Here is a 25,238-nt window from a genome sequence, read left to right as displayed (position 1 = left end):
CATATTTTTATGCAAATTTGCATGTTACAATCAACAATACTAATCTGGCAACATTGCTCGTAGTGTAAACATAAACACGCGGGCTGACTTCCGCACTTCCGGTCGACGCTCTCAACATTTCGATGATACAGTAAGTAATTGCTTATAGTGATTGAACTGTTTTCTTAAAACCATGTGTAATTATGTGATGATGTAGAAAAACAAAGGCAGATTTATCTATATTACTTTGCACTTATGACATTTTGTAAAAAAAAAAAATAGATTAATCGTTTTAACTTATTTATCTTTGCGAAAGAGATTGAATCATAAATGAAGGTAAATACTTTCATTAAGTATTTTTTGCATGTTTGATCTTTAAAATTATAGTATGTAAAAATGAATCAAGAACATTCTTTTAAATATTTAGACTTATTGGGGCTAGTTCGTTACCTGATATCCGAAGACGGATTATTGCGAAAGTAGTTCAGTGACTTACAGTTAAATATCTATTATGATTGTAATGTTATTGTCATTCTGCCCCATTTTGAGAGGGTATACATATTCATGAAATGTAAACTTCTCTTAGCGGGAAATGCACTTGTGCTGCCTTAGTGTTTCTTACGGAAGAAGTTTCATTAATGTGTGCTGATTAACTTTAGTAGGGCTGAATATAAAACATACCAACTTCATATAACAACACAGTTACGGGTACCTTAGTACGTACCACTGGAATTGTCATCAATCCGTTCTTTCCTCTGTACTACCAATTTCGGCCTACGTTTAGCAGAAGGGGTCCATTTCTTTTCTTTAAAAAGTGTTACAATTTTGGTAATTTCTGTTCACATTCGGTTAGTTTAAGATAGGTTAGGTTAGTTTGTTATATTAGTGTAGGAGTCCCGCATAATTTTCCAAAAAATGATAGAATTTCGCTTATTTCTACTAATATTAGGTTAGTTCAGGTAAGCTTAGGTTACTTTATGTTAGGTTAGGTTAGATTTGGTTACGTTCTGTTACGTCTAAGTACTTGTATCATTCATTTCTCCTGTAAATATTGTTTTTTACGTGCTTCTGGACCCCTTGTACTAAACATACTCCCCAATTTCTTTTATTTCACGTCTCACTTTACCACAGTATCATATTAAGCCATAGACTGATTCAATTCTCTTTCTTAATGTCATATGCTCGTTGTATTTACGACATATTAGCTCACGTGAGGGATTGAGTATAGCCCGCTCCCCCATGTGATTTTTAACGAATCATACTGATTCTAACCATTCCTACTAGTTCACAATGCATCGGAATCGCATGTTATAAAGATTTACCATATAAATCTTGCGGTAAGGAAGCTTTAGTATAAGAAGTAGTAGTAGTAGTAGTAGAAGTAGCAATAGTAGTAGTAGAACTGGTACTTAGGGCAAGTCTTTACTTTGACTCAAACAGTAACTTTAATCGGTTCTTATAGGTTCAGTCACTTCCTGGAACTGTTACTGCCTGAGTCACTTGTTAGAACTGTTCGTTCCTTCCGTGTGACGTTCTTAGTATAGATTGGCGGTCGTTCATATTTTCCCTACTAGGTGTCTCCGTACAGTCATATGATAGTTTGGTAGTGCGATGTCACATGTTCTGTCTCCTTGTAGGAAGTGTGAGGAAGCACGTGGTCAGAGGCTAAAGGTATTTCTGATGTATGGTAAAAGTGGGCGTTTATTGTTTTTTCTTGTTTGCAATAATAGCAAATGTGCTTGCTTTAATAAATCGACGTATGTGCGGAAAGGAATATTTTTCAGTAGTGTGAAGTTGAGTATTGCGTAACTGCGCTTGCTATCTTATTTTTTCGTGTGTGGAATCAATTTTGTATTTTACTGTACGGCGGCGTAAATTTGCTGATAGTTTGTCACTTGGAGAGCGATATTTTCCATTTTTACGCCATGCTGGATCTGTCTATCATTAGCAGTGAGTGGTTTCATTGTTTAATTGATATTATTTTTATTCTTGATTTTTTTTTTCATTTGAGTATTTTGCTAGATTTTCCTTTGTATAGAACAGTATGTATAATTTTAAGAATTATACTATAATCTTAAGTGCAAGGGGCACATCAGCTTGTTTTAAAAATAGTGAATTACTTATAGGAGGAATGGTGTTTAGTAACATTTTGGCCCTTGTACTTACAGTGTACATTACTTTGACTCGGACAGTGACTGCAACTGACTCATCTGATCCGGTTCCCGGAGCAGTTTAGGAATGATTCCTAAACTGCTCCGGGAACCGGGTCAGATGAATCGGTTGCAGTCACTGTTTGAGTCAAAGTAAAGACTTGCCGTAGTGAGTAGCAATAGTAGTAGTAGTAGTAGGAACGGGTTAGAAGCCCCGCAGGGGTTGGTTGATTTCTGTTCTCGATATAAGTAATAGTAGTAGTAGCAGTAGTAGTAGTAGTAGTAGTAGTAGCAGTAACAGTAGTAGTAATACTGACTCTTCCAGTTCCGGTGACAAAGAACTGGGGGGAGCGGGCTATACACAAGCCCACGTGAGTAACTCACACGCTTGCTAAAATTTAATTACACTCTTTTCTTATAACCTAGGAATATAAGGAGTGAAATATTATGAAGGCAGGGTTCTAGAACAGTGGTCGCCCTATTCATTGAGTTGTAACAACTTGCCCTGCAAGGCTTCTAACCCGCCTTCACTAGCTATCGCTTGCTCGGCAATACTCTGTGAATTAAGTATTGGGCTGTGGTACAGAAAGGTACCAACCTGGCTACTACCCTGTATGGGGGAGTTGCGTTTTAGAACCTTCCCTATTATCAATTTCTTGAAATCGTATTGCATTATCCTTTCCCGCGTCAAGTAATTCAAACTACTGTTTTAATTTTCGTTTATATTTTAACACGACGCCAGTCAATTCTGCCATACCGTAACCTCGTTCTGTGACAGTATCATCACTGACTGTACCTTACTTCAGGCAGCTCACTGGAAGAGTCGGACATTCTTTAGAAAGCTTTCGGATACTTTGATCATTAAGGATCACAACCTACAACACTTTGTTTTCATGTTTAACAATACCGGTATCTTTCGGCTTTCTTATGTGCGCACAAGTGCAGACTTTGTATGAGAAATTTTTGCGTTTGGTTTTACGCACGGTACATGTAAGACCTAGATATATTCAATTTTTTTATATATTTGTCTTTCGAAATCATAATTCATGTTTCTTCCATAATGTTTACGAAACAGTGTCCCCATAAACTGAGTTAGCACCGTTATTGTTATTTAAGTCGTGTTGGGGAGTTAAGGATTTGCTCCTCAGCGTCTAAACTGATTACCTTATATTTGTCTTACGTTGTTATCGATGTCTACTGTTTCACTTGCTCCTCCTACTTTTTGAGAGGTTTGTAGTTTTTAGTGGATACACACGTCGAGAGAATAACTTTTTAGTAGTTTACCTTTTGTTAAGTTGTTCGTGTTAACAGAATTTCGGTATAAAAATTAGTTCTGGTGTTTAATCATTGATTTGTATTGTTCGCCCTCACTCCACTCAGAATGATTTTATCGCCAATTAGCAGACACCTCAATGGTGTTTTGTCTTGATTAATAGTAATTCAATAGTGTAAGCACTTTTGTCTAATGATTCATGGTGTTAAAGCATTTTAATTGGTTGCCACATATTTGTTATCCAGTTCCTATATGGATGTGAGTCTATGTGGTATGGTGGTTGTGTTACTTGATCTCGAGACAGTTTTTTTTTTTTTTTTTTTTTTTTTTTTTTTTTTTTTTTTTTAGCTATTTGTCTGACATCGAAGTTATAATTTTGTGAGTCATTTTGTAATATTTTTGTTATTTTACCGTAACTTGCATCAGTGGTTATATGGATATAGAAATAGTATTGTTTTAATTGTAATTTTGGAAGAATATCGATAAAAATTAAACTAGGAAGGGTTACGTCAGTCGTGTTACAACTTTCGTATAGTGCTACTTGGGATTAATTAGTTTCCTTTTTACAGATTACTTTTCTAGTTTTGTTTTTGGCGATTGCTTTTCAAAACTATAATTAAGCAAACACTGTTTCAGTAGTCAGATAACTGTTTCAAATTCTTTTTATTTTAACGGGATACCTACTAACGAACTTTACCAATTCACTACTTGGAGCACTATGTGAATGTAAACTATAAATGTGTGCATCAGAATTTCCACAGACTCCCTACCAGTTTGTATCCTTACGCAGACAAGAACAATGCCACTACTTTCAATCATGACAACAGCCGTGTTAAGAAATGTTGATACAAAGATTTTTTTTTTTAATACACGTACACACCTTCGCTATGGCGCCTGTTTCGCCCAACCCTGACGAAGGTTAGATGCAATACTGACTTTTTGCTAGGTTACCATATGTCAGCATTTGTATGTTTTGGGAGTAAAAATTTCCGTCTGCATAAATTTTCCAGCGTCGGTTACAAGTGGGTTATGCAGTATTGTCAGGTTGCTAACAAAACGTTTATTTCTGAAATATGAACAGAATCATGTGAGTCGTTCTAAAAATTCATCCCCAAGAATAAACCACTACTTCTGGATTTTTCGTAAAGAAATTAGTCATACTAGAGTATAGGGTTGATATTGAAATATTCATTTCTGAAATTTAAAACAAAATCATTCGAGTCGTTTTCGAGAAAATTCTAATTTTCGCTCTTCAACCTCGCCCTTATGGAATTTTATTAAAATGTTAAGTGTAAAATTTAGTGTGGATAGGTTTGAACAGTACGCGCTGTAGGCGAGTGAACAGACATCAAAAAATCGCTTTTCGCTATGTGTGGAGTCTTAAAACTTGTATATCCGTTCATATCTCATGCCCACTTCTTTCCTGTGGTCGCTCGAAAGTAAAAATCCGTTCCGTATTTAAAATTCTCTGACTTTTATAGGATTTTCTAACTTTTCGTGAAATTCCGTGATTTTTCCAGGACTTTCTACGATTAAGCTTAATTCCCAGACTTTTGCTGGTTGGTGAGAAACGTGCTTATCCGGTGTGAGAAAATGGGCAGAAATGAGCCTGTCTGGAAGACTGCCCTCACCACCTCCACGATTTCCCTTCCAGAGTTTATGTACAATTTCATATTTCTTGTAGAACGTATATATTTGGGATTTTAACTTAATATTTTTTTCCGAAAAATTTTTAGTCTATCTTTGAATAAATTTAAAAGACGGTACAAAATGTGTTTCTCACTTAATTTTACCTTTATTTATACCATGAAATCTTCAAAAAGCAACATCAAGATTACAATATATTTACTTTGTATTTTTTTTTTTAAACGGCGTTTTAAAACGGACTATTTTTTAATGTCTATGGTGTGCCTAAATTTTATGTATTTTTAAAAATATTTGTAATTATGCACATTTACTTTCAACGTATAACGTATTCTCCCCGTGAGGGGAATAGAGATTTCAGCTAGTATATATGTTTTGTACAAAATGGCTATTGTGTTTTGGTATTCTAACGTAGAGAACAATCCAACTGCATTCTTGATTTCTTTTCTTTGTTCACAGAGAATACTGAAACATGCAGGTACGGGCGGGAGATGGATAATTGCATCACATGATATCTGATCTGGTGAGAGAACCATGAACAAATGCTGTGGAATATATGGGACTGGAAGTAATTAGTCTACGCTAAACGATATCACATGTAATTAGTCTACGCTAAACGATATTACATGTACTTAGTCTACAAGAAACGATATTACATGTTATTAGTCCACAAGAAACGATATTACATGTAATTAGTCCACAAGAAACGATATTACATGTTATTAGTCCACAAGAAACGATATTACATGTTATTAGTCTACGCTAAACGATATTACATGTACTTAGTCTACAAGAAACGATATTACATGTTATTAGTCCACAAGAAACGATATTACATGTAATTAGTCTACAAGAAACGATATTACATGTTATTAGTCCACAAGAAACGATATTACATGTACTTAGTCTACAAGAAACGATATTACATGTAATTAGTCTACGCTAAACGATATTACATGTAATTAGTCTACGCTAAACGATATTACATGTAATTAGTCTACGCTAAACGATATAACATGTACTTAGTCTACGCTAAACGATATAACATGTAATTAGTCTACGCTAAACGATATAGCATGTAATTAGTCTACGCTAAACGATATAACATGTGATTAGTCTACGCTAAACGATATTTGCCTACTCAACTCAGGACTAATTGTTAGAACACAAAAGGTACGTATGTTATTCCTTTTTTATATATGTGTTCAGATTGATTTGCATCTACGTCTATGTTCTTTGTTAACAGCTTACATAAGTTGTTACAAAATAAATACAAATATTATTTAAAAAGTAGTTAACAAGGAACAAGGACAGCATGATAAGTCATCAGTTGCCGTTGAGTTCATTTTTCTAGTCACTGCCTTATCCTAGATTTTTGGGTAATTAAAATTCTGGTCACACTGTAATTTCTATGGCTGGCAACACTGAACGTTCTTCTGATTCATATTTTCGGTTGTAGAATAATATTATCTGTTATTGTAGTAAGTTACTTACGAAAAGAGGGCAAAAGAAAAAATGGTTAGCTTTTGAAAACTATTTAGTAGTCTACCCCCTTAAGGGTCTTCGCTACAGCGTAATTAAACTACCGCTAATTTTAAAGTATTTCTGTAATATCTTCAAAACAAATAAAAATACTCGAAAATAAGAAACGTAGTGAACTAGACAATACGATTTTTCATGTAATACCTTCAGCACAATTCATCTATCCGCTTTTGGTATCCCGCTATTTACAGAACTCGCAAAAAATGCTAACTGTTTCTACAGTTGCAAATCGAAAGAAGATAGATGAGTTGTGGTAACGGTATCACATGCAAAATCGTATTATCTAGTTCACTACGTTTCTGCTTTTCGAGTATTTTTATTTGTTTTGAAGATATTACAGAAATACTTTAAAATTAGCGGTAGTTTAATTTCGCTGTAGTGAAGACCCTTAAGGTGTGATCTGAATCACTGTGGTGAATTGGAATCTCTCCCACCAAGAATCGAACCCAGCAGAGAGGGCTTATATGTATTGGAAACCGTCATGTTGTTCATAATCAAAGGTATCGACTGACACTGGAAATACCGGAAATGTGTTAGAAATTTATATCGAGACTGGAAATACTGAAAATAATTGTGTAATACTAGAGAAATGTAAAAATTCCCTTTGAAGCCATTGAATTTGGGGGCTTCATTAGTTTAGTGTAGGTGGTGATATGAATAACTACTGAAAAAGTAGCTACTTTGAGAAGAAAACTATCCAATTCGAGAAAGGAAATGGTTAGTTTTTTACAATATAAGTGCTTATAGAATATTAATTTTTAACTTACTTTTCAATTTGTATTCGTCTAATATTTGTGAAATGTAAAGAGAGTAGTATATCTAAATGTGTAAGCATGAACATTAAATATGTTCCTTAATTAATGAATTACTCTTTGATATTTCTAATTAGTCTTCTACTTAACAGTGTTTCTATACCAAATCTAATACGACTGAAAGAAAAAAAAAAGTAAATATATCTAATACACTGAACCAAGTGGGAAAGGATTGGCTTTGATGGGTGGGTGGAAACCGACACAAGAAAAATTAACTAAGTAACTTTATGGCTTACGGAACCCGGAGGTGCAATGCCGCGTTCAGAAAAGTCTCCGTTGACTTTTGTCCTTAGTCTTTTTCTAGCAGGACATTCGAAATATACAAAAATAAATTCCAGTACACGCCTTGATAATGTTAATTGTGCCAGAGTTTATATTAAGTGAGTGGTCCAGTTGCTGCTATAATATGTGTTGTTTCTGTAGCTTTTGTTGTGCGATTATACTCTGCAGACTATGTAGGACTTACACCTCGATCAATAATAGCAATAAGACCGATTTTGCCAACATCTCGGCTACTAAGATGAAAAAATTCTGTATGTGATGCAGTTAATGAATAATAATTAATAGTTAAAGCAGTTATAGTTACAGCGTACAAAAGGATTTTTTATTATTATTATTTCATTTTTCCTTTGTACATATTTAACCTTTGTAAATTATGATTCCTTTCAGCCATAATTTCTTTAATAACTACCTTTATTTTAATTTTTCACTAGAACTTTAATTAATATTTTCCTAGTTATTTATTTTATTAAATGTTACACTGTTAAACAAAGCATTTATGTTTTACAGAAATTTCGTAGAATGCCAATGTTTAAAAAAGCAGGGGCTGCAGAAATCTTGCGAGCTGCGCAAAAAGATGAATTATATCGAGACAAACTCCAAGAAGACGTTTCAGATGTTCTGTTTAAAGTAACAGGTTAGTTTCGTTCCTGTTCTGGTAACATGCTGCTTGCTCTAATCTCATAGAATAAAGCATGAAACTATGAAAATTGTTAAAGAAGCATCGAAGCAAGGGTATTTTTGAATTTCGGCCAATTTCCGTAAAGTATATTTGTTTATATAATACATCAATGTGTGTGTATCTTAACACACTAATTTAAATAAAAGAGCAAATATTGTTACCTGTGTGCTGCTTCGAGTTTTTTTTTTTTTTTTTTTAATCACATTTTTTTTTAAATTTTCCTATTTAGGAAACCCCACTGATATTGCTTATCCATCTTATAAATTTTCTATTCTGCTTCTTAATCCATATTTTCGTATGTCTTTCTTTGTTCTGGAAGTACGGTGGCTCAGTGGTAAAATCCTTACTTCAGGCGGGTAGAGTCCTTGGTTCGATTCCCGTTGAAATAAATTTGTGGTGGACAACATCGTGTCCGTGGGTTTTCTCGGAGTATTCCCACATTCTTCTTCCACTAATTCTTCTGTCATCGTTCAGTTGCCTTAATCTAACAGTCATAATCAGTCGACTGGTAGACCGCGACCTACATGTTGGCCACCCTCCTTGTAGCGGGAGTAAGGAAATATTTGAAGATCCGAAGCGGTATGTCTGATGAAAATATTGCTAAACGTTACCAATGGACCCTAAAAGCATGTAGTATTGTCGGTAAACTGTAAGCAGTATCTGTAAATTAGAAAATACAACTGAACTACTAAATTTTAAAAATCGTGGTACCATACTATTACTAGCTTCTTTTTTTTTTATTTTTATTTTATTTATTTATTTATTTTTTTTTTTTTAATCTTAATCTTAATGTGTGTTTCAAATATGAACTGGTTGATAGTATGTAACTTAGTAACTTCATGCTTTAAGCAGATTTTATTTTAAGTCGACTTAAGTAAAAAAAAAAAAAAAATCTCAGTTCGACCTGTATGTGTCTATATTCGAGGTTATATCGAGAACTGTTGGTCATATTTCTATGCGGTCTTCACTGATCAAATAAGCTATTCCCTTATTATGTATAAAATATTTGAAAAGAAGTCATAATTAATTGCAGATATATGTATTTATATACATTAGATTACCGTACAGTATTGTTGTATGTTCCTGCATGGAGCAGCGATTTTAATGATTCATTTTTGTTTCAAAGAATATACTTTGGCGGTGCCCCCATATAAATTTCATCAGGACATAATGATGAATGAGAGTCTTCGGAAATACATCGTGAAACTCTTTAATCGCTCACAGTGTCAGCACCTTAATTGTGTGTACAGGGTTTGTTCGTAAAGTAATGAGACTGGCCGCTACGTGGCGCTCCAGTCGCAAGCAGTGCACTCCAGTCGCAAGCAGTGCACTCCCCGACGGAATTTCTTGTGACAGGGCTAAGCTAAGCGACCTGGATACCCTTCGAGTGGTTTGGACAAAAACGTAGCCAAAGTAAAAAAATCTGGGCTCCGACCATCGTTCGCTCCATGTCTTCAACGATCGCCCGTCCGTTCTTGAATTCACTGAACCACAGGAAGACTTGGGGCCTTGACAAGGCGTCGTCTCTGTAAGCCTCCTTGACAAAGGCAAGCGTCTCGGAAGCGGTTTTGTCTAAGTGAAAGCAAAACTTAATCGCGTAGCGCTGCTTCAGCGGACGCTTCGTTTCAAAAGTTCTCTGCCGTGACAAACACTCAAAAACAGTTTTGCGTCACGTGTTATCGTCACTGCGTCAGAGTTCGGATGCCACTGCCGCCCGGTGCATTGCTTAGCTTAGGCCCCCACCTCAAACCATCCCGCCGGTGATTGGAGCGCTGGACAAACCTTGTATAATCACGCATAACTTCGACATATTTTCTGACTTTTTAGTGCTTTATTTAAAGTCGGTTCATAGTTATTAAAATTTTTATTTACCTATATTATATTTTTTTTTTTTCTAACGAGACAGCTTGCTATGTTACATAGTAACAACAGCGTAGTAACATAACAATGTAGTGTTAATAAAAAAAAAAATCCAAATATTGGAGAAGATAATGAATTTATTTGAAATGTTCTTTTAAGGAAATAGATTTTGGATGAGATGGAGGAAATTTGCAAAAGTGGTTACTGAATTTGCTTACCATGGATTCACAACGTTGTCAAACTGTCTCACCTTGGGAGAAGAGTACACTGGAATTCTGCAGATTGATGGAGCTACACTTGCTCAACTCCCGCCAGTGTGGGTAAGGGATTTTATTATTATTTATATCTGTATATATGTATGTATGTTCGGGTCAGTTAATTTCAATTAAGAGCAGCACCAATGTGTCGAATATTTCAGAAATTAGTGATTTTATTCTTATAATGATTACTTCAGCATAGAAGCTCAAAACCACAATTTCTTTTCCTCGTAGCGGCCATTTGTGTATCGTGATTCTCTGTACTTTTAGCAGTTGTAAGTGTTGATGGAAAATAAAATTTCTTAGTGCCGAACAATATTAGAAAGCTGGAACCGAAACCGCTGTGTTAAGAAAGTTTTAGGCTATGGCATAACGATAGGATTGACCTTACGTTTTCCTTATTGCTATAATTTTTGGGAGAAGTAGGCTTTTTTGTTTAATAACAGCAACAAAGGACAGAGACGATCAGGAGTAACAGAAATATAATTTTTACGAAAGTAATTTGTGGTATGATAATAATTGTACAGAAAAGGAAAAAAATAAAGCTGATGTTTCGTTTCCTGCTAGAAGGTGAATCCCTGGGTTCATTCCAAGCTAAGTGAGTTTCTGGTGCACAGCGTGGTGTCCTTGAATTTCGTCAGAATTCTGTCGTTTCCTCCAACGTTCTCATTCTACCGAGTTTTTCAGAATAGTTCACTGTCATTAATCACTCATCTTTTTTAGCTTAAAGGAGGCCGCGGTGGCTCAGTGGTAAAGTGTTAACCTTTGATGCATGGGGTCCTTGGTTCGGACCCAGGTCGCGCTAAGTGAACTTTGTGGTAGACAAACAGCGTGTGCGTGTGTTTTCCCGAGGTTCTCCTGTTTACTCCCACTTTCTCCACTCCATTATCTCATTCATTTCTCATCATCAACGTCTCCTTTAGTCGACATAACCGTGAGACGTAGAATTCAATTTTTTTTTTTTTTTTTTTTTTTTTTTTTTTTTTTTTTTTTTTTTTAAAGCTTAAAGGATATAGGGTGGGACGTAAAATTTGTAATGACCCACAATTTACACTGTGCATTATAGACGTTCTGTACTAATTTTAGCGTTGAATGTTACAGTTCGATTATTTTGTTTATTAGTTATGTTTTTCAATGGCTTACAAAATCACACCACTTCTAGATTTACTAAATAATACCCGTATGATTACATGCAAGCGAAACTTCATCGCTGGTAAAACCGTCACTAAATTGAAACCTGATGTAAAATATGAATAAAAAAATTGATTAATATAAAAACGCTTTACTTTTCTTGTTTAACATTTTCTTAAAACATACTTTTAATTTTCGATTAAAGCATAAAATAATTGCATGAAATACGGCAAATATTGAAGAGAAAGTCTTCTTGTTCTATAAGGTCATCCGGAGGTACTTTATTTCCCACCAAACGCTTACAACCGCCGAAAATGGTAACTCGAACGGCATAAATATGGTAATATATTAGGAAAGGGGAAATAGTTGTGGTTTCGGACTTCTCAGATGAAAGCAGTGAGCATAGAAAAAATAAGAGATTTTTGAGACGGTCAAGCAACCACAGGTTTCAAATTTGGACACGATACGTGTTGAAAATAATAACACTAATGTATATCTGGCTGTACAGCATTTTTTTGATCATGGATGAAACCAAGACAAAAACTTAATAGAAAAAAAAAAATAGATTTTGTTCTGAATTTGATGTTTATTTTTATCAAGAAGATATGTATTTGTATGCTATGAACTTCGTCAGTTATTCCATAACATATGAAACAGATTTCTGTTAAATAAGCATAACAGAATAATGTGATGCAAAAACCAAATACTTAGACAACACTTCTATGTCTTTTTTTTTTTTTTTTTTTTTTTTTAACATTAAGGGAGATGTTACGTGTCAAGCTAGCATCGTGTAGTTATATGTGTATATATTTGGGTAACATGTTAAGTGTTCTTGATAATTTTAAGTGTGCTTTTCAAACTAGTTCTAATAATAAATGGCCAACGTCTCGGTATGTGCGTGACGCTAATCTTAAAAATAAACGGTGACGTTAATAGATGTCGCTGCGTACGATATTGTTTTTCTTCTTTTGTAAATATGTTACAGAGTTTCGAAAATGAAATTAATTGGAATCTTTCAGTTTAACGCCCCACAATTATGCCCTTTAGGCTAAGGGAGGGAGACGGATCATTAAGGCAAATGAATGATGATAAGAGAATTGGTAGAGTGAGAATGCGGGAGAAAAAGGGAGTACCCGAAAAATACCCACGAACACTATGCTGGCCACCACAAACTTACTTGGCCGGGTATCGAATCAAGGACTGCATGCACCGGAGGTAAGCACTCTACCACTGTGCCACCATGCCCCCCATGGCGTTTCGGGTGGGTGGTAGGCAAGCCAAGAAAAGATTAGATGTAAAGAATTAGAGCTTTTAGTCAAGGATATTTTTAAGCTATGATGTACAACGGGTGGATGGTTCAGGCGCAACGAATATATATATATATTTTTTTTTTTTTTTTTTTTTAAGGCAAAGTTACTGCAATACATCTTTGGCAATGTAGTAAATATTATATTTGATGGTCATCATAGGATATCAATGAAGCAATATCACCTGTGATTTTTTTTTTTTTTTTTTTTTTTTGTAATGTGAACAATAGTAGTTGTTTTGTTGCTGTTTTGTAATAATATTCTGATTGGATTCTTTGTTTAGAGACGATTTGTAATGGTCTTACTGGACTGTAGTGGGCAACCTATTCTTCTCTGCCTATTGGGTCTGTTGGAAGAAGAATTAAGATCGCCTACGGTGTCAATTAATCTAACCTCAGAAGCTCGGGAAAGACTACTCGAATTGATTGCAGTAATGAGAACTGCCCTTCCTTATATGCAGAGGTTACACAGAGGAATATTTTATTTCAACGGAGGCTTTTATCACTTTGCTAAGCGGCTCACAGGGATCCATTATGTAAGTATTCATGATATCCATTGTTGTAGGGTTGTAAGTCGCTCGTTCTGTACCTTCAGCTCCGTCATTGATAAGATTTCAGTTCCAAGTACCTTCATTGTTATCTTTAAGAATAAGAACATGACAAATCAAATTCCGAGCAAATTCCATGCTCACCAAATGAAATGAAATGAAATGAAATATTTCAGTTTAACGTTTCACGTTGTCCCTTTAAGACTAAAGGAGGTGATGATTAAAACAAGTGAATGATGATGGAAGAATTGGTGGAATGAGAAAGTGGGAGGAAACGGGAGAACCCCGAAAAAAATTCACCAACACGATGTTTCGCACCACAAACTTACTTGACCGCGGATCGAACCAGGGACCACACACACAAGCGCTCTACCACTGAGCCACTCCCCCCACAGACATGCTCATTTCATGTATCACAAACCCCCTTTCCGGTGAATTATCGACCAAATCAAATACAGTAGGACGTCGGTAATCCTAACGTCAAAAATCCGAACGCGGTCCCTAGAAGCTTTTTACATTTTGTCTTAGCGTTAGCGATAAACAAACAATAGCGTTGTCCGACGCCGTTGTGTGAAGTCAGTGTTTTTACAAAAGCTCATTCATGAGTAATTGTTTGTCGTACATATTTTTATTTGTATTTTCCGTTTGGCCTATGTAAGTTAAGTTTTAAGTGTGAGTTATAAGAACAGTGTAATTTAGTGTACGAGCAATATTGTAATTACTGTATGAACTGTATAACCATTGTATCGATAAAGGAGCATGCTGTACAGTATATTTAAGCCTAAGTGACATTTTCTTGGTCATTTTCGAAAATCCAAACTACCTGTGGTCCCAATTAGTTCGGATTTTCCACTTCCTACTGTAGTTTATTTTATATATATTCATTAATTGATTTGTAAATCAGTGTTGATAAAATGTCCTTTGTCAGTAGTGTGAGTATAACAGATATAGTTTTAAGTGGATCTTTAACCACTGTAATACGTTCGACGCTCTCCGGTGGGTAATAGAATCCGGAATTTCGGATACAAAAGGCACGCGCACTAGTCACTGGACTAGGGATGAGAACATTTTATATACAGTGCATATATAACATATGCTATTTTCTTTCGCCGATAATTGTGCAAGGATTATTTTGGCATTTCAGACCCAGCCATCCCCCTTCCTCGAAAGGACAAGAATGGGTTAAATTATAGATTATAAGGTAATGGACATAAAGTTAAAATTTAAAAGCAATTATAGAATTTGCTACATCATTATCTACGTACGTTTTTCAACGTCGCCTTCCGGTGCACCTTCCGAACCAGTCAGTAGTATGAAGTGACCCATAGTTATGTGTACTTCTGTTAGAAATGGTTAAATTCAAGGGGCCACGGTGACTCAGTGGTACAGCGTTCGCCTCTAGTGCTTAGGGTAGATCCCAGCCCTCGCCAAGTGAACTTTGAGATGCACAAGCTCCGTGTGGGTTTCCTCGGGGTTCTCCCGTTTCCTCCCACTTTGTTCATTCCACCATTTTCATTCATTTCTCATCATCACCGTCTCCTTTAGCCTAGCCAGCATAACCGTAGGACGTAAAACTCAAAGATTTCATTTCATTTTCTTAAATTCAATAATGATCACTTAATCAGCTTGTTTTTTTTTCTACAAGTATATTTTATCAGAATTATTGAAATCTTCAGTTCAATCGAGACAGAACTCTTATTCATGTTGTACATTCACAGACAGTTTAAGTCAGCGTTTCCCAACCTTTTTCAACTTGCGGCACACTACGGGTGTAACTTAAATTCTCGCGGCACACTCATAGATATTATTATTATTATTATTATTATTATTATTATTATTATTATTATTATTATTATTATTATTTGCAAATATAAAATACCATGGTAATATTTTTTCTGTGATTACTGGTCTCCTTCTCACAGAGATGAAAGTTCGATCACTGGTTTTCCCCATGCTAATTCATTATGCTTATTTTTTATTCTAATTTTAAAATAGAATACAATTGCAATTGCAATCAAATATAGGACTCAGATTTTTAAAAATACGCATTCTTTTTCGAAAACTATCCAACCTTTCACTAAGAACGATCACTAAATAACAAACGAACAAACAAATGTCTTATACTCTTAACTTTGCTGTTTTAACCAATACCGGTGCATATTATTGCAATCACACAGTTTGCGATGCGTCGAAGTCAAAACACAGCTGTTGAGCAAAGTGTTGTTCTGTCATTCATGTGCGAATGAGTGTTCTACGAACGTTCACTTGACACGTACCGTACAAGTGCTTCCATTTCTCGGTGTTAGTATAACTCTCAATTGAATCGTAACATAGCAGCTAACCGTGGAAATGTGTACAAACTGAAAAACTGTCTGATACACAGTAATAGATGTAGAAAAATATATTACAATTACAGTAAATTTTCCATGGTGGAAATTCATAGTAATGTGAAAAACAAAAATATACATTTTTTTCCTATGAGGTACATTTTTTTCCCCCCATTTTTTTCATTGAGGTACATTTTTGTACAACGTGCATTTTAACCTGATAACAGAAAAGAAAGGTTACATTACCTCTCCACAGATCTGAAGCGCTTGTGCGATGTCCATAAGTTTGACCAACCGCAATAAGAATTTCTGATGCAGCATACATTTCAGTTGTACTTATATTCTTCTATGTCTTTTGTTTGGACGAATAAGCTACATTGCAAATAGAAAATTTCTCTTTTTCCTTCCCTGTTCGTTTCTTCGACAATAACAATTTCTCGTGAAATAAATAAGAAAAATGACTCTGCTATTGTTCTGAATGTTTTCCCATCATTTATTGGGTCAGGTGTTATGTTCAAAGTGTTGTGAAGTCGGCGCCGCCCAACTTTTGGTACTTCACTGGAAAATTCTAGCCCAGTTCTAGAAAGAAACACATCTCCAATGTCTCCATCTTCTTCCTCTACTTGATCACGTGAATGTCTATTATCTTCTGATACTTCATCTACTGCTGTAATATGATCTTTGTCGAGAGGTTCCATATATTTATTCAATTGATTATGAATGTCCCATTCATTTTCATAGTCACTGACATCGGAATTGTGTAGATTTTCCAATATCTCCTCTCTAGATAGTCCATCGGGCATCTTCACTTGCAGTTCCAATCTGGACTCATATAATTTCAGCTCAAAGTGAAATGATAAAAAACATTGTAGGCCCTAACCTCATCTATGTTGAAAATTTGATCGACATCGGTCGTGTGGTTCAGTAGTTATTATTAAGTCACAAACGTAGTCACTTTCATTTTTATATACATTGATTTTTGTGTATCTCCCTCCTCCACCTTCTCTAAGTTGCACCGTCAAAGTGAAATGATAAAAAAAAATATCTCCCCCACCTCTCCCTTCCCTAAGTTCTACCGTCAAAGTGAAATGAAGAAAATTATCCCAGTCCCTCTATGTTGAAAATTTGATTGAGATCGGTCTTGTGTTTTAAGAGTTATTAAGTCACAAACATAGTTACCTACATTTTTATTTATATAGATTGATAGATAGATAGATAGATTTATCCTTTATTGATACGAATATATATTTTTCTGAACAGGTTCTCTTAAGACACTGGCTGAAAGATAGAAGTTCCCTATATGGATTCAAAGTACTTGGGGCAATATCTGTTCTGCATCTCTTATTGTCTGTGATTGTGTATTCCGCGAATTACTTGAAGACTAGAAAATACAAATTAAGCAACATAAAGCCTACGAGAAGCCGTAGCAATTTCTATGTGGATCCCACTGAACGGTGCTCCTTGTGCCTTGATGCTAGATACGAGTCTGCAGCCACGTCGTGTGGACACTTATTTTGTTGGTCGTGCATTATGGAATGGTTACAAACGAAGCAAGAGTGTCCACTCTGTAGAGAGAAAGTAATTCCGTCCAGGGTAATACTACTTCGAAACTATGCAGGAAGTTGTCGCACGTCAGATCTACGCATGGCTCCCAATTATCTATGAATTTGAAAATATCTTAGTATGATAATGTAGATGTCAGGTAGTCTGTACTTCCTTGATAATCAGTGAGTAGATTGGAGGGAGTTGTTGCGTAATTTTTAGTCGATGATCTTTTTCACGACACACGAAATCCACTTGTTGAATTGATGAACAATGTGTTATTGAATATAGTTATTTCATAACAGTTATTGACTGTATAAACATGCATTTAGGGTAGATTTGGGATAGAATATTCACACCAACAGTAATCGTTGAGTGTTAGTTGTTATTGTTTCCTTGTCTCTGGTTGTTGATGTAATGTAACAACAATTTAATTGAAATGGATTTTTTTTTGGTTTTATTCACACCAATAGTAACTAACCATTGAATGTTAGGTGTTCTTGTTTCCTAATCTTTGATTGTTAATGTAATGTAACAAGAATTTAATTGAAATTTTTTTTTTTTTTTTTTTTTTTTTGTTATGTTTTCTGTTTGGATGGATAATTGCACCACATGATATCTGACTGGTGAGAGAACCATGAACAAATGCTGTGGAACATATGGGACTGGAAGTAATTAGTCTACGCTAAACGATATAACATGTAATTAGTCTACAATAAACGATATTACATGTAATTAGTCTACAATAAACGATATTACATGTAATTAGTCTACAATAAACGATATTACATGTAATTAGTTTACAATAAACGATATTACATGTAATTAGTCTACAAGAAACGATATTACATGTAATTAGTCTACAAGAAACGATATTACATGTAATTAGTCTACAAGAAACGATATTACATGTAATTAGTCTACAAGAAACGATATTACATGTAATTAGTCCACAAGAAACGATATTACATGTAATTAGTCTACAAGAAACGATATTACATGTAATTAGTCTACAAGAAACGATATTACATGTAATTAGTCTACAAGAAACGATATTACATGTAATTAGTCTACAAGAAACGATATTACATGTAATTAGTCTACAAGAAACGATATTACATGTAATTAGTCTACAAGAAACGATATTACATGTAATTAGTCCACAAGAAACGATATTACATGTAATTAGTCTACAAGAAACGATATTACATGTAATTAGTCTACAAGAAACGATATTACATGTAATTAGTCAAGAAACGATATTACATGTAATTAGTCTACAAGAAACGATATTACATGTAATTAGTCTACAATAAACGATATTACATGTAATTAGTCTACGCTAAACGATATTACATGTAATTAGTCTACAATAAACGATATTACATGTAATTAGTCTACGCTAAACGATATTACATGTAATTAGTCTACACTAAACGATATATCATGTAATTAGTCTACAATAAACGATATTACATGTAATTAGTCTACAAGAAACGATATTACATGTAATTAGTCTACGCTAAACGATATAACATGTAATTAGATGATCTTTTTCACGGCACACGAAATCCATTTGTTGAATTGATAAACAATGTGTTACTGAATATAGTTATTGTATAACAGTTATTGACTGTATAAACATGCATTTAGGGTAGATTTGGTATAGAATATTCACACCAACAGTAATCGTTGAGTGTTAGGTGTTATGGTTTCCTTGTCTTTGGTTGTTGATGTAATGTAACAACAATTTAATTGGAATGGATTTTTTTTTTGTTTTATTCACACCAATAGTAATCATTGAATGTTAGATGTTCTTGTTTCCTAGTCTTTGATTGTTAATGTAATGTAACAAGAATTTAATTGAAATGTTTTTTTTTTATGTTTTTTGTTTTGTTTTGTTTTGCTTTTCTTTGTTTTGCTTTGCTTTCGATCTTTAGTAAATATCTTATGTTGAAGTGTAACTTTCAGTGAACTTATAAATAGTCAAATAACGTGAAGTTAATTGTTGTTATTATTGTTACATTACTTTAGTAAACTAAAAAAATATTTTGTTGACTGTTGAATGAAATTTTTAATACTCAATGATGTTTATATATTATTAATTACGAAGCGAAATAAATTGACGCAATATTTAGCAGAGCCTTAGTTTTAATCCTTTTTGATTCAAAAATGCAAAATGGTTTCGACAATACCCCTTATCGTCTTTAGTAGCTTTGAAATTGAAATTGTTCTACGTCTCCTGGTGGAATAACGGTAATATAATTTTGTGTTTTCATGGTATCGCACAGATGGAGAAAATAGTTTCCGAGGCTGCAAAATTATCTTTCCTGGTTCTTGTAAATACATACGAAAACGAAATTGTACCTCCTGACACTTTTCTGGTCGTTGAGCGTAACAATTACTCTGCGTTTGAAAATATGTAATTTAACACTAAATGAATACGTTACAAAATTGATTATTAATTTCGTATGTGAGTTAAAACCAGCTTTTAAGAAATTATAATTTGAAACAAAATGTGCACTCAAATCTTGAGTATTGGTGAGTAGTTGAAGAATATTTCTGTTGACATCACTATTAAATGCATCACTACTTCGATTATCTTCGGTGAATATACTTCATTTGAAAAATGTTAATTAAAATTTTAAAACTTCTGGTGATATTCTTCGGAACTTCCTGTTGCGTCGGTAAGGATGTCGTCTGCTTTACTGGCTATGTTCGTATATCAGTCCTAACCCAAGAAGCATTTCTTGAAACAAATATTTTTTTTTTCCGGCTTACAATCGAATAAGTACGGTAGTTGATTTCCTTTTTGTTCTTGTTACTTTTACAAACAATATACGTTGTTAAATTTTTGTACTATTCTGTTGCAATAAATAATATCTGGTCCCGAAATTCAGCTATGCTAGTGTTTCATTTAACTTACAATTTATTTCTAGAACCTTGCAAAGCTAAGTGGTTTTAATTTTTAAATTTCCATAATAAATTTTTGGAACATTGTTTCAAATGAGAATAAGTTACAAAAACCCTCTTGTTTTGTTAATAGAATTGTGACATGCGCAGAAGACCTGACCTGCGCAGAATTATAACTGAAACATAATTTGTTTCTGATAATTATTAATTTTTTTTTTTTTTTTTGTATGTGTGTGTTTTAAGAAATGCTAAATTAAGTCTGTCCGTTTTTAACGTTAAAAGATCAAATATAGTTGCAGAACAACTGGTAGCTCATGGTCCAGATAATTGTAGCTTACTATTTCTTTTTGTCAGTGACGAGCGGGTGAAACATACCTGTGCACGCCAAATACAGGTCTAAATGTAAAGATGATTTGATTTACACAATACAGATGCAACGGATCACGAGAAAGGCGACATGAATACACCACGGTGTCTATCCACTTGGCACGAACATCACACAAACACCGCCTAAAAGCCAAACGAACATTTTAGGGTTGAAGAAAGCTTAACCCTGGAGCACCCTAGCGGAGGGAGGGGTACTACTACGACATATTTGCAGTTTTAACTTGAGCGTAAGTGGCCCGAACAATAAAACAACGAGTTACTTCCCTGTAAAAAGCGTTTTAACAAAATTGCAGAAAATAACTTCAAATTGCATTAAACAGTTGGAAGCGGCATCAAACTGTAATGCGCCACTTTTATTGACCTGTACCTAGCGCATTACATTTTGAGAAAAAGTAGTGACATGTATTCTGTTCTGCACCATAAATATACATATAAAAAAGAATAATATTTTCGAATCGATAAGATATAAACAAAGTGTGAAAGTAGATATTGAAAGTTTGAAGATTATTAAAGTGAATATATAAAATAAAGGAAATCCCTCATCGTTAAATGTGATTCTAAACCATTAAAAGCGATATCAGGTAATAAATATATATTTAGAAGTGAATTTTGTTAAGTAAAGGAAATAAAACAGACATGAAGTGCTAAAAAGGAATTTGTTTGGGGGAGACTTTTCTCTTCCCATATCTGTCTGCCAAATTCAAAATCATGGAATAATAAAATGTAACATACATCTTTCAAAATCTTACGTTTTGATCAAATTTAGTCAATATGTTATATTTTGGTATTCTAAACAACCTCAACGAAAATTCAGACATATAATACCGTACTGCTAAATGGCCTAAATTTACAAACTTCAATTTGGAACTTTTAATGATGCTGTTTTATTTATGTTGCTTAGAGTGTATTATAATTTTATTGAGAATAATTCACAAATACATTATAATACATACGCCGTCCTTGTCAGGAATATAAAGCAATGTGGCAGAAGTTTATTTAAACTAAGGAAGAAAGAATTAGTAACATACAAAGAAATGAGAAGAATAAGTTTTTAAAGTTGATGCAATAATATATATATATATATATATATATATATATATATATATATATATATGTTTAAAAAGAGAGTTAATTATAAAGAATTATTCTAAAATAATGGAAAATATGTGAAGTATATGTATTAATGATGGTATTTGCCACTTAGCTGCATATGATATTTACTTCGGCAGGACGCGATGTAAATGTACTTACAGTCAAAACTAAATACAATGCTAGATGTGAATTTGTAATACGATATACTGCTTCTATATTATTATGGTTAAAACTTAAAACCTTCAGTACATAATTTATACACATAATTATAACGAAATAAAATCTCTAAATGAAATTATTTAAATTTTAAGGTTATTATGATAATTCTTTGAAACAAATGTCCAGATATACGGTATAATGTTATGTCAATGTTCTATTTGGTTACGTAGAAATTCTGATCGTATAAAACTTGTTCTGATGTTGCCCCTCACATTACCTCTTGAACCTTGGTTTTCATTCTGGTTGATTTTCCCGAACCATTAAATGTTTGGGTGGCGATTCCGATGTGCTGGGCCAAAGTCTTGACGCGTGTCAAGTTAGACCAACCACCAACACCAAAACGACCGGAACATATCTCAGAATTATGGGCTAATTAGTTGCTCTAATCCCAATTTTTGGGCTCCTACTGTTTAGCGGGAAATCGGATTCAAAGTGGGCGAGTCCAGCTTGATATCAAGCTAGAACCCCCCATATGGTTAGAATGGTCCGATCGAAAAAATTCAAACGCCAGAATTATGGGCTATTTATGGGCTAATTAGTTGCTCTAATCCCAATTTTTGGGCTCCTACTGTTTAGCGGGAAATCGGATTCAAAGTGGGCGAGTCCAGCTTGATATCAAGCTAGAACCCCCCATATGGTTAGAATGGTCCGATCGAAAAAATTCAAACGCCAGAATTATGGGCTAATTAGTTGCTCTAATCCCAATTTTTGGGCTCCTACTGTTTAGCGGGAAATCGGATTCAAAGTGGGCGAGTCCAGCTTGATATCAAGCTAGAACCCCCCATATGGTTAAAATGGTCCGATCGAAAAAATTCAAACGCCAGAATTATGTGCTATTTACGGGCTAATTAGTTGCTCTAATCCCAATTTTTGGGCTCCTACTGTTTAGCGGGAAATCGGATTCAAAATGGGCGAGTCCAGCTTGATATCAAGCTAGAACCCCCCATATGGTTAGAATGGTCCGATCGAAAAAATTCAAACGCCAGAATTATGGGCTATTTTAGGGCTAATTAGTTGCTCTAATCCCAATTTTTGGGCTCATACTGTTTAGCGGGAAATCGGATTCAAAGTGGGCGAGTCCAGCTTGATATCAAGCTAGAACCCCCCAAATGGTGAGAATGGTCCGATCGAAAAAATTCAAACGCCAGAATTATGGGCTATTTATGGGCTAATTAGTTGCTCTAATCCCAATTTTTGGGCTCCTACTGTTTAGCGGGAAATCGGATTCAAAGTGGGCGAGTCCAGCTTGATATCAAGCTAGAACCCCCATATGGTTAGAATGGTCCGATCGAAAAAATTCAAACGCCAGAATTATGTGCTATTTATGGGCTAATTACTTGCTCTAATCCCAATTTTTGGGCTCCTAGTGTTTAGCGGGAAATCGGATTCAAAATGGGCGAGTCCAGCTTGATATCAAGCTAGAACCCCCCATATGGTTAGAATGGTCCGATCGAAAAAATTCAAACGCCAGAATTATGGGCTATTTATGGGCTAATTACTTGCTCTAATCCCAATTTTTGGGCTCCTACTGTTTAGCGGGAAATCGGATTCAAAATGGGAGAGCCCAACTTGATATCAAGCTAGAATCCCCAATACGGTTAAAATGGTCCAATCGAAAAAATTCAAACTTCAGAATTATCGGCTATTTATGGGCTAATTAGTTGTTCTAATCCCAATTTTTGATCGGAATCAAATTGAGATTAGCGCAACTAATTAGTCCATAAATAGCCCATAATTCTGAGATATGTTCCGGTCGTTTTGGTGTTGGTGGTTGGTCTAACTTGACACGCGTAAAGTCTTGGCTTAGTTCCTGGAAATACGTGGTAAGTGCGTTTTCATGGTATAGCTGAGCCTACGACAAAATTTTACTTAGTTATAATTACTTTGAACTGTTATTTGTTGTTGTATTGCAGAGGATTGATGGGTACCTAATAACATCTTTATGCGTCGACGCACAACAAACCTGCTACGACAATACAAGGTTATTTATAGAGTTCTAATCAATTAAATACTAGCATTTTCGATTTGCAATTTATTTTTCATTTACGGCAAAACGGTTAACCACAGCCGCGATATAAATTGAGCACTACAAGTGTAAAAATGGCGATCCCAGTAATCAGGATTTGATGGTGATTATCATATGAAAAGGAAAAGGAAATGTGAGAGTAACATGAAGCTCTGTGAATATTCTGGAAATACATATATATATAAGATATGGCAGATTTGAAAAGGGAAGAAGATGAGGCTCTTCCGAACTATTATTAGAAGAAGATGTCAATTGTTAGCTCGAGTAGTGATACTATAGTGTGCGTCTGCTGTAATGAAAGAGACAATAAGGAAGTCGCAGACAAAAACAAAATAATTCAATGCGACCACTGTGAAGAGTGGTATCATTTTATATGTGTCGGAATCAATGAACAAAAGTATGAAGAAATGAGTAATCCATCAGTTGTGTGGATTTGCGATGCATGCAGTCAAAAGGAGAAAGATGTTGACAAAATGAAATCATTAAGTGTAACTGAGAGAGAAGAAGTGCCAAAAGAGAATTCAGGTCCGTCTAGTAAGAATACCGAAACTGGGAAGGAAGAGATGAGCACAAAACCCAGAAATAAGAATAAACATAACCATGATGAAGGAAAAAGAAAATCTAATAAATCCAATAAGAGTGATCGTGAAAAGAAGAGAAAGAACGTGGAAGAGAATGGAGCCATTCCTATGGAAGAAGCTACAAGAACAAGAAAGAAAACACATAGAAGTCACATGAGAGAAGAAGTACATAAAAGAAGAAATAGTTCACGACATAGTCGTCATTCAGATAAAGATAGAAAACAAGTTACTAAAAGTGATGAAGAAATGAACTCAGTTAGAAAGAAGAAGAAAGGAGAAAGTCATGAAAGAAATAGATTAGAGAGAGAGGAACGAGAAATACTTGACGAAAGTTCTAAGAATAAGACAGACGAAACTGCAAGTGTAGCTTCAAAAGAATCAATGGGAAACGTGTGCAACCACTGTTCCAGTTTGCGAGAAGAATTTAGAGCTACGGTGGAAGCTAGTATTGACAGTACTTTTACTAAATTTTCTTACTATTTAGATGCGAAGTTACAGGAAGTTAGAAAAGACATGATTGATCTGAGAAGAGATCTACAGGAAAGTATAGATAATAAATTCACACAAATGGAGAACGAAATGCAAGATATGAAGAAAAGAGAACAGGAAAGAGAATCAAAATTTCAAGAGGTTGAAACTAAAGTAGAAATGACAGTCCAATACCAGAAAGACTTTGATCACAGACTTT

At 34.6% G+C, this 25,238-nt stretch overlaps 1 protein-coding gene across 2 annotated transcripts; it reads left to right on the top strand.

The window, feature by feature from the left end:
* The first annotated feature begins 69 nt into the window (after positions 1–69).
* LOC145687878 (peroxisome biogenesis factor 10-like) lies at positions 70–20,231 on the top strand. Of its 2 annotated transcripts, none has more exons than XM_081761392.1 (6): positions 70–130; positions 5,506–6,219; positions 8,190–8,316; positions 10,381–10,541; positions 13,200–13,451; positions 17,051–20,231. In XM_081761392.1, the coding sequence occupies exons 3-6, from the start codon at positions 8,202–8,204 to the stop codon at positions 17,453–17,455; spliced, it is 933 nt and encodes a 310-aa protein (XP_081617518.1). In that variant the 5' UTR covers positions 70–130; positions 5,506–6,219; positions 8,190–8,201; the 3' UTR covers positions 17,456–20,231. The 2 variants fall into 2 exon arrangements, with proteins under 2 accessions (XP_081617518.1, XP_081617519.1); XM_081761393.1 differs by lacking the exon at positions 70–130 and adding an exon at positions 137–315.
* The last annotated feature ends 5,007 nt before the right edge of the window (positions 20,232–25,238 follow it).

Source organism: Thermobia domestica, chromosome 6, assembly GCF_964235325.1.
Source record: "Thermobia domestica chromosome 6, izTheDome1.hap1.1, whole genome shotgun sequence".
Classification (NCBI taxonomy): Eukaryota; Metazoa; Arthropoda; class Insecta; order Zygentoma; family Lepismatidae; genus Thermobia; species Thermobia domestica.
Note: the sequence above shows the minus strand (reverse complement) of the source record. Positions and strands in the feature narration are given on the sequence as shown.

Excerpts from the sequence above, each read along its gene's own strand:
- LOC145687878 (XM_081761392.1), top strand. The coding sequence starts at position 8,202 with ATGCCAATGTTTAAAAAAGCAGGGGCTGCAGAAATCTTGCGAGCTGCG. Across the intron at positions 10,542-13,199 it reads CTCAACTCCCGCCAGTGTGG|AGACGATTTGTAATGGTCTT; the intron begins GTAAGGGATTTT and ends TTCTTTGTTTAG. Across the intron at positions 13,452-17,050 it reads GGCTCACAGGGATCCATTAT|GTTCTCTTAAGACACTGGCT; the intron begins GTAAGTATTCAT and ends TTTTCTGAACAG.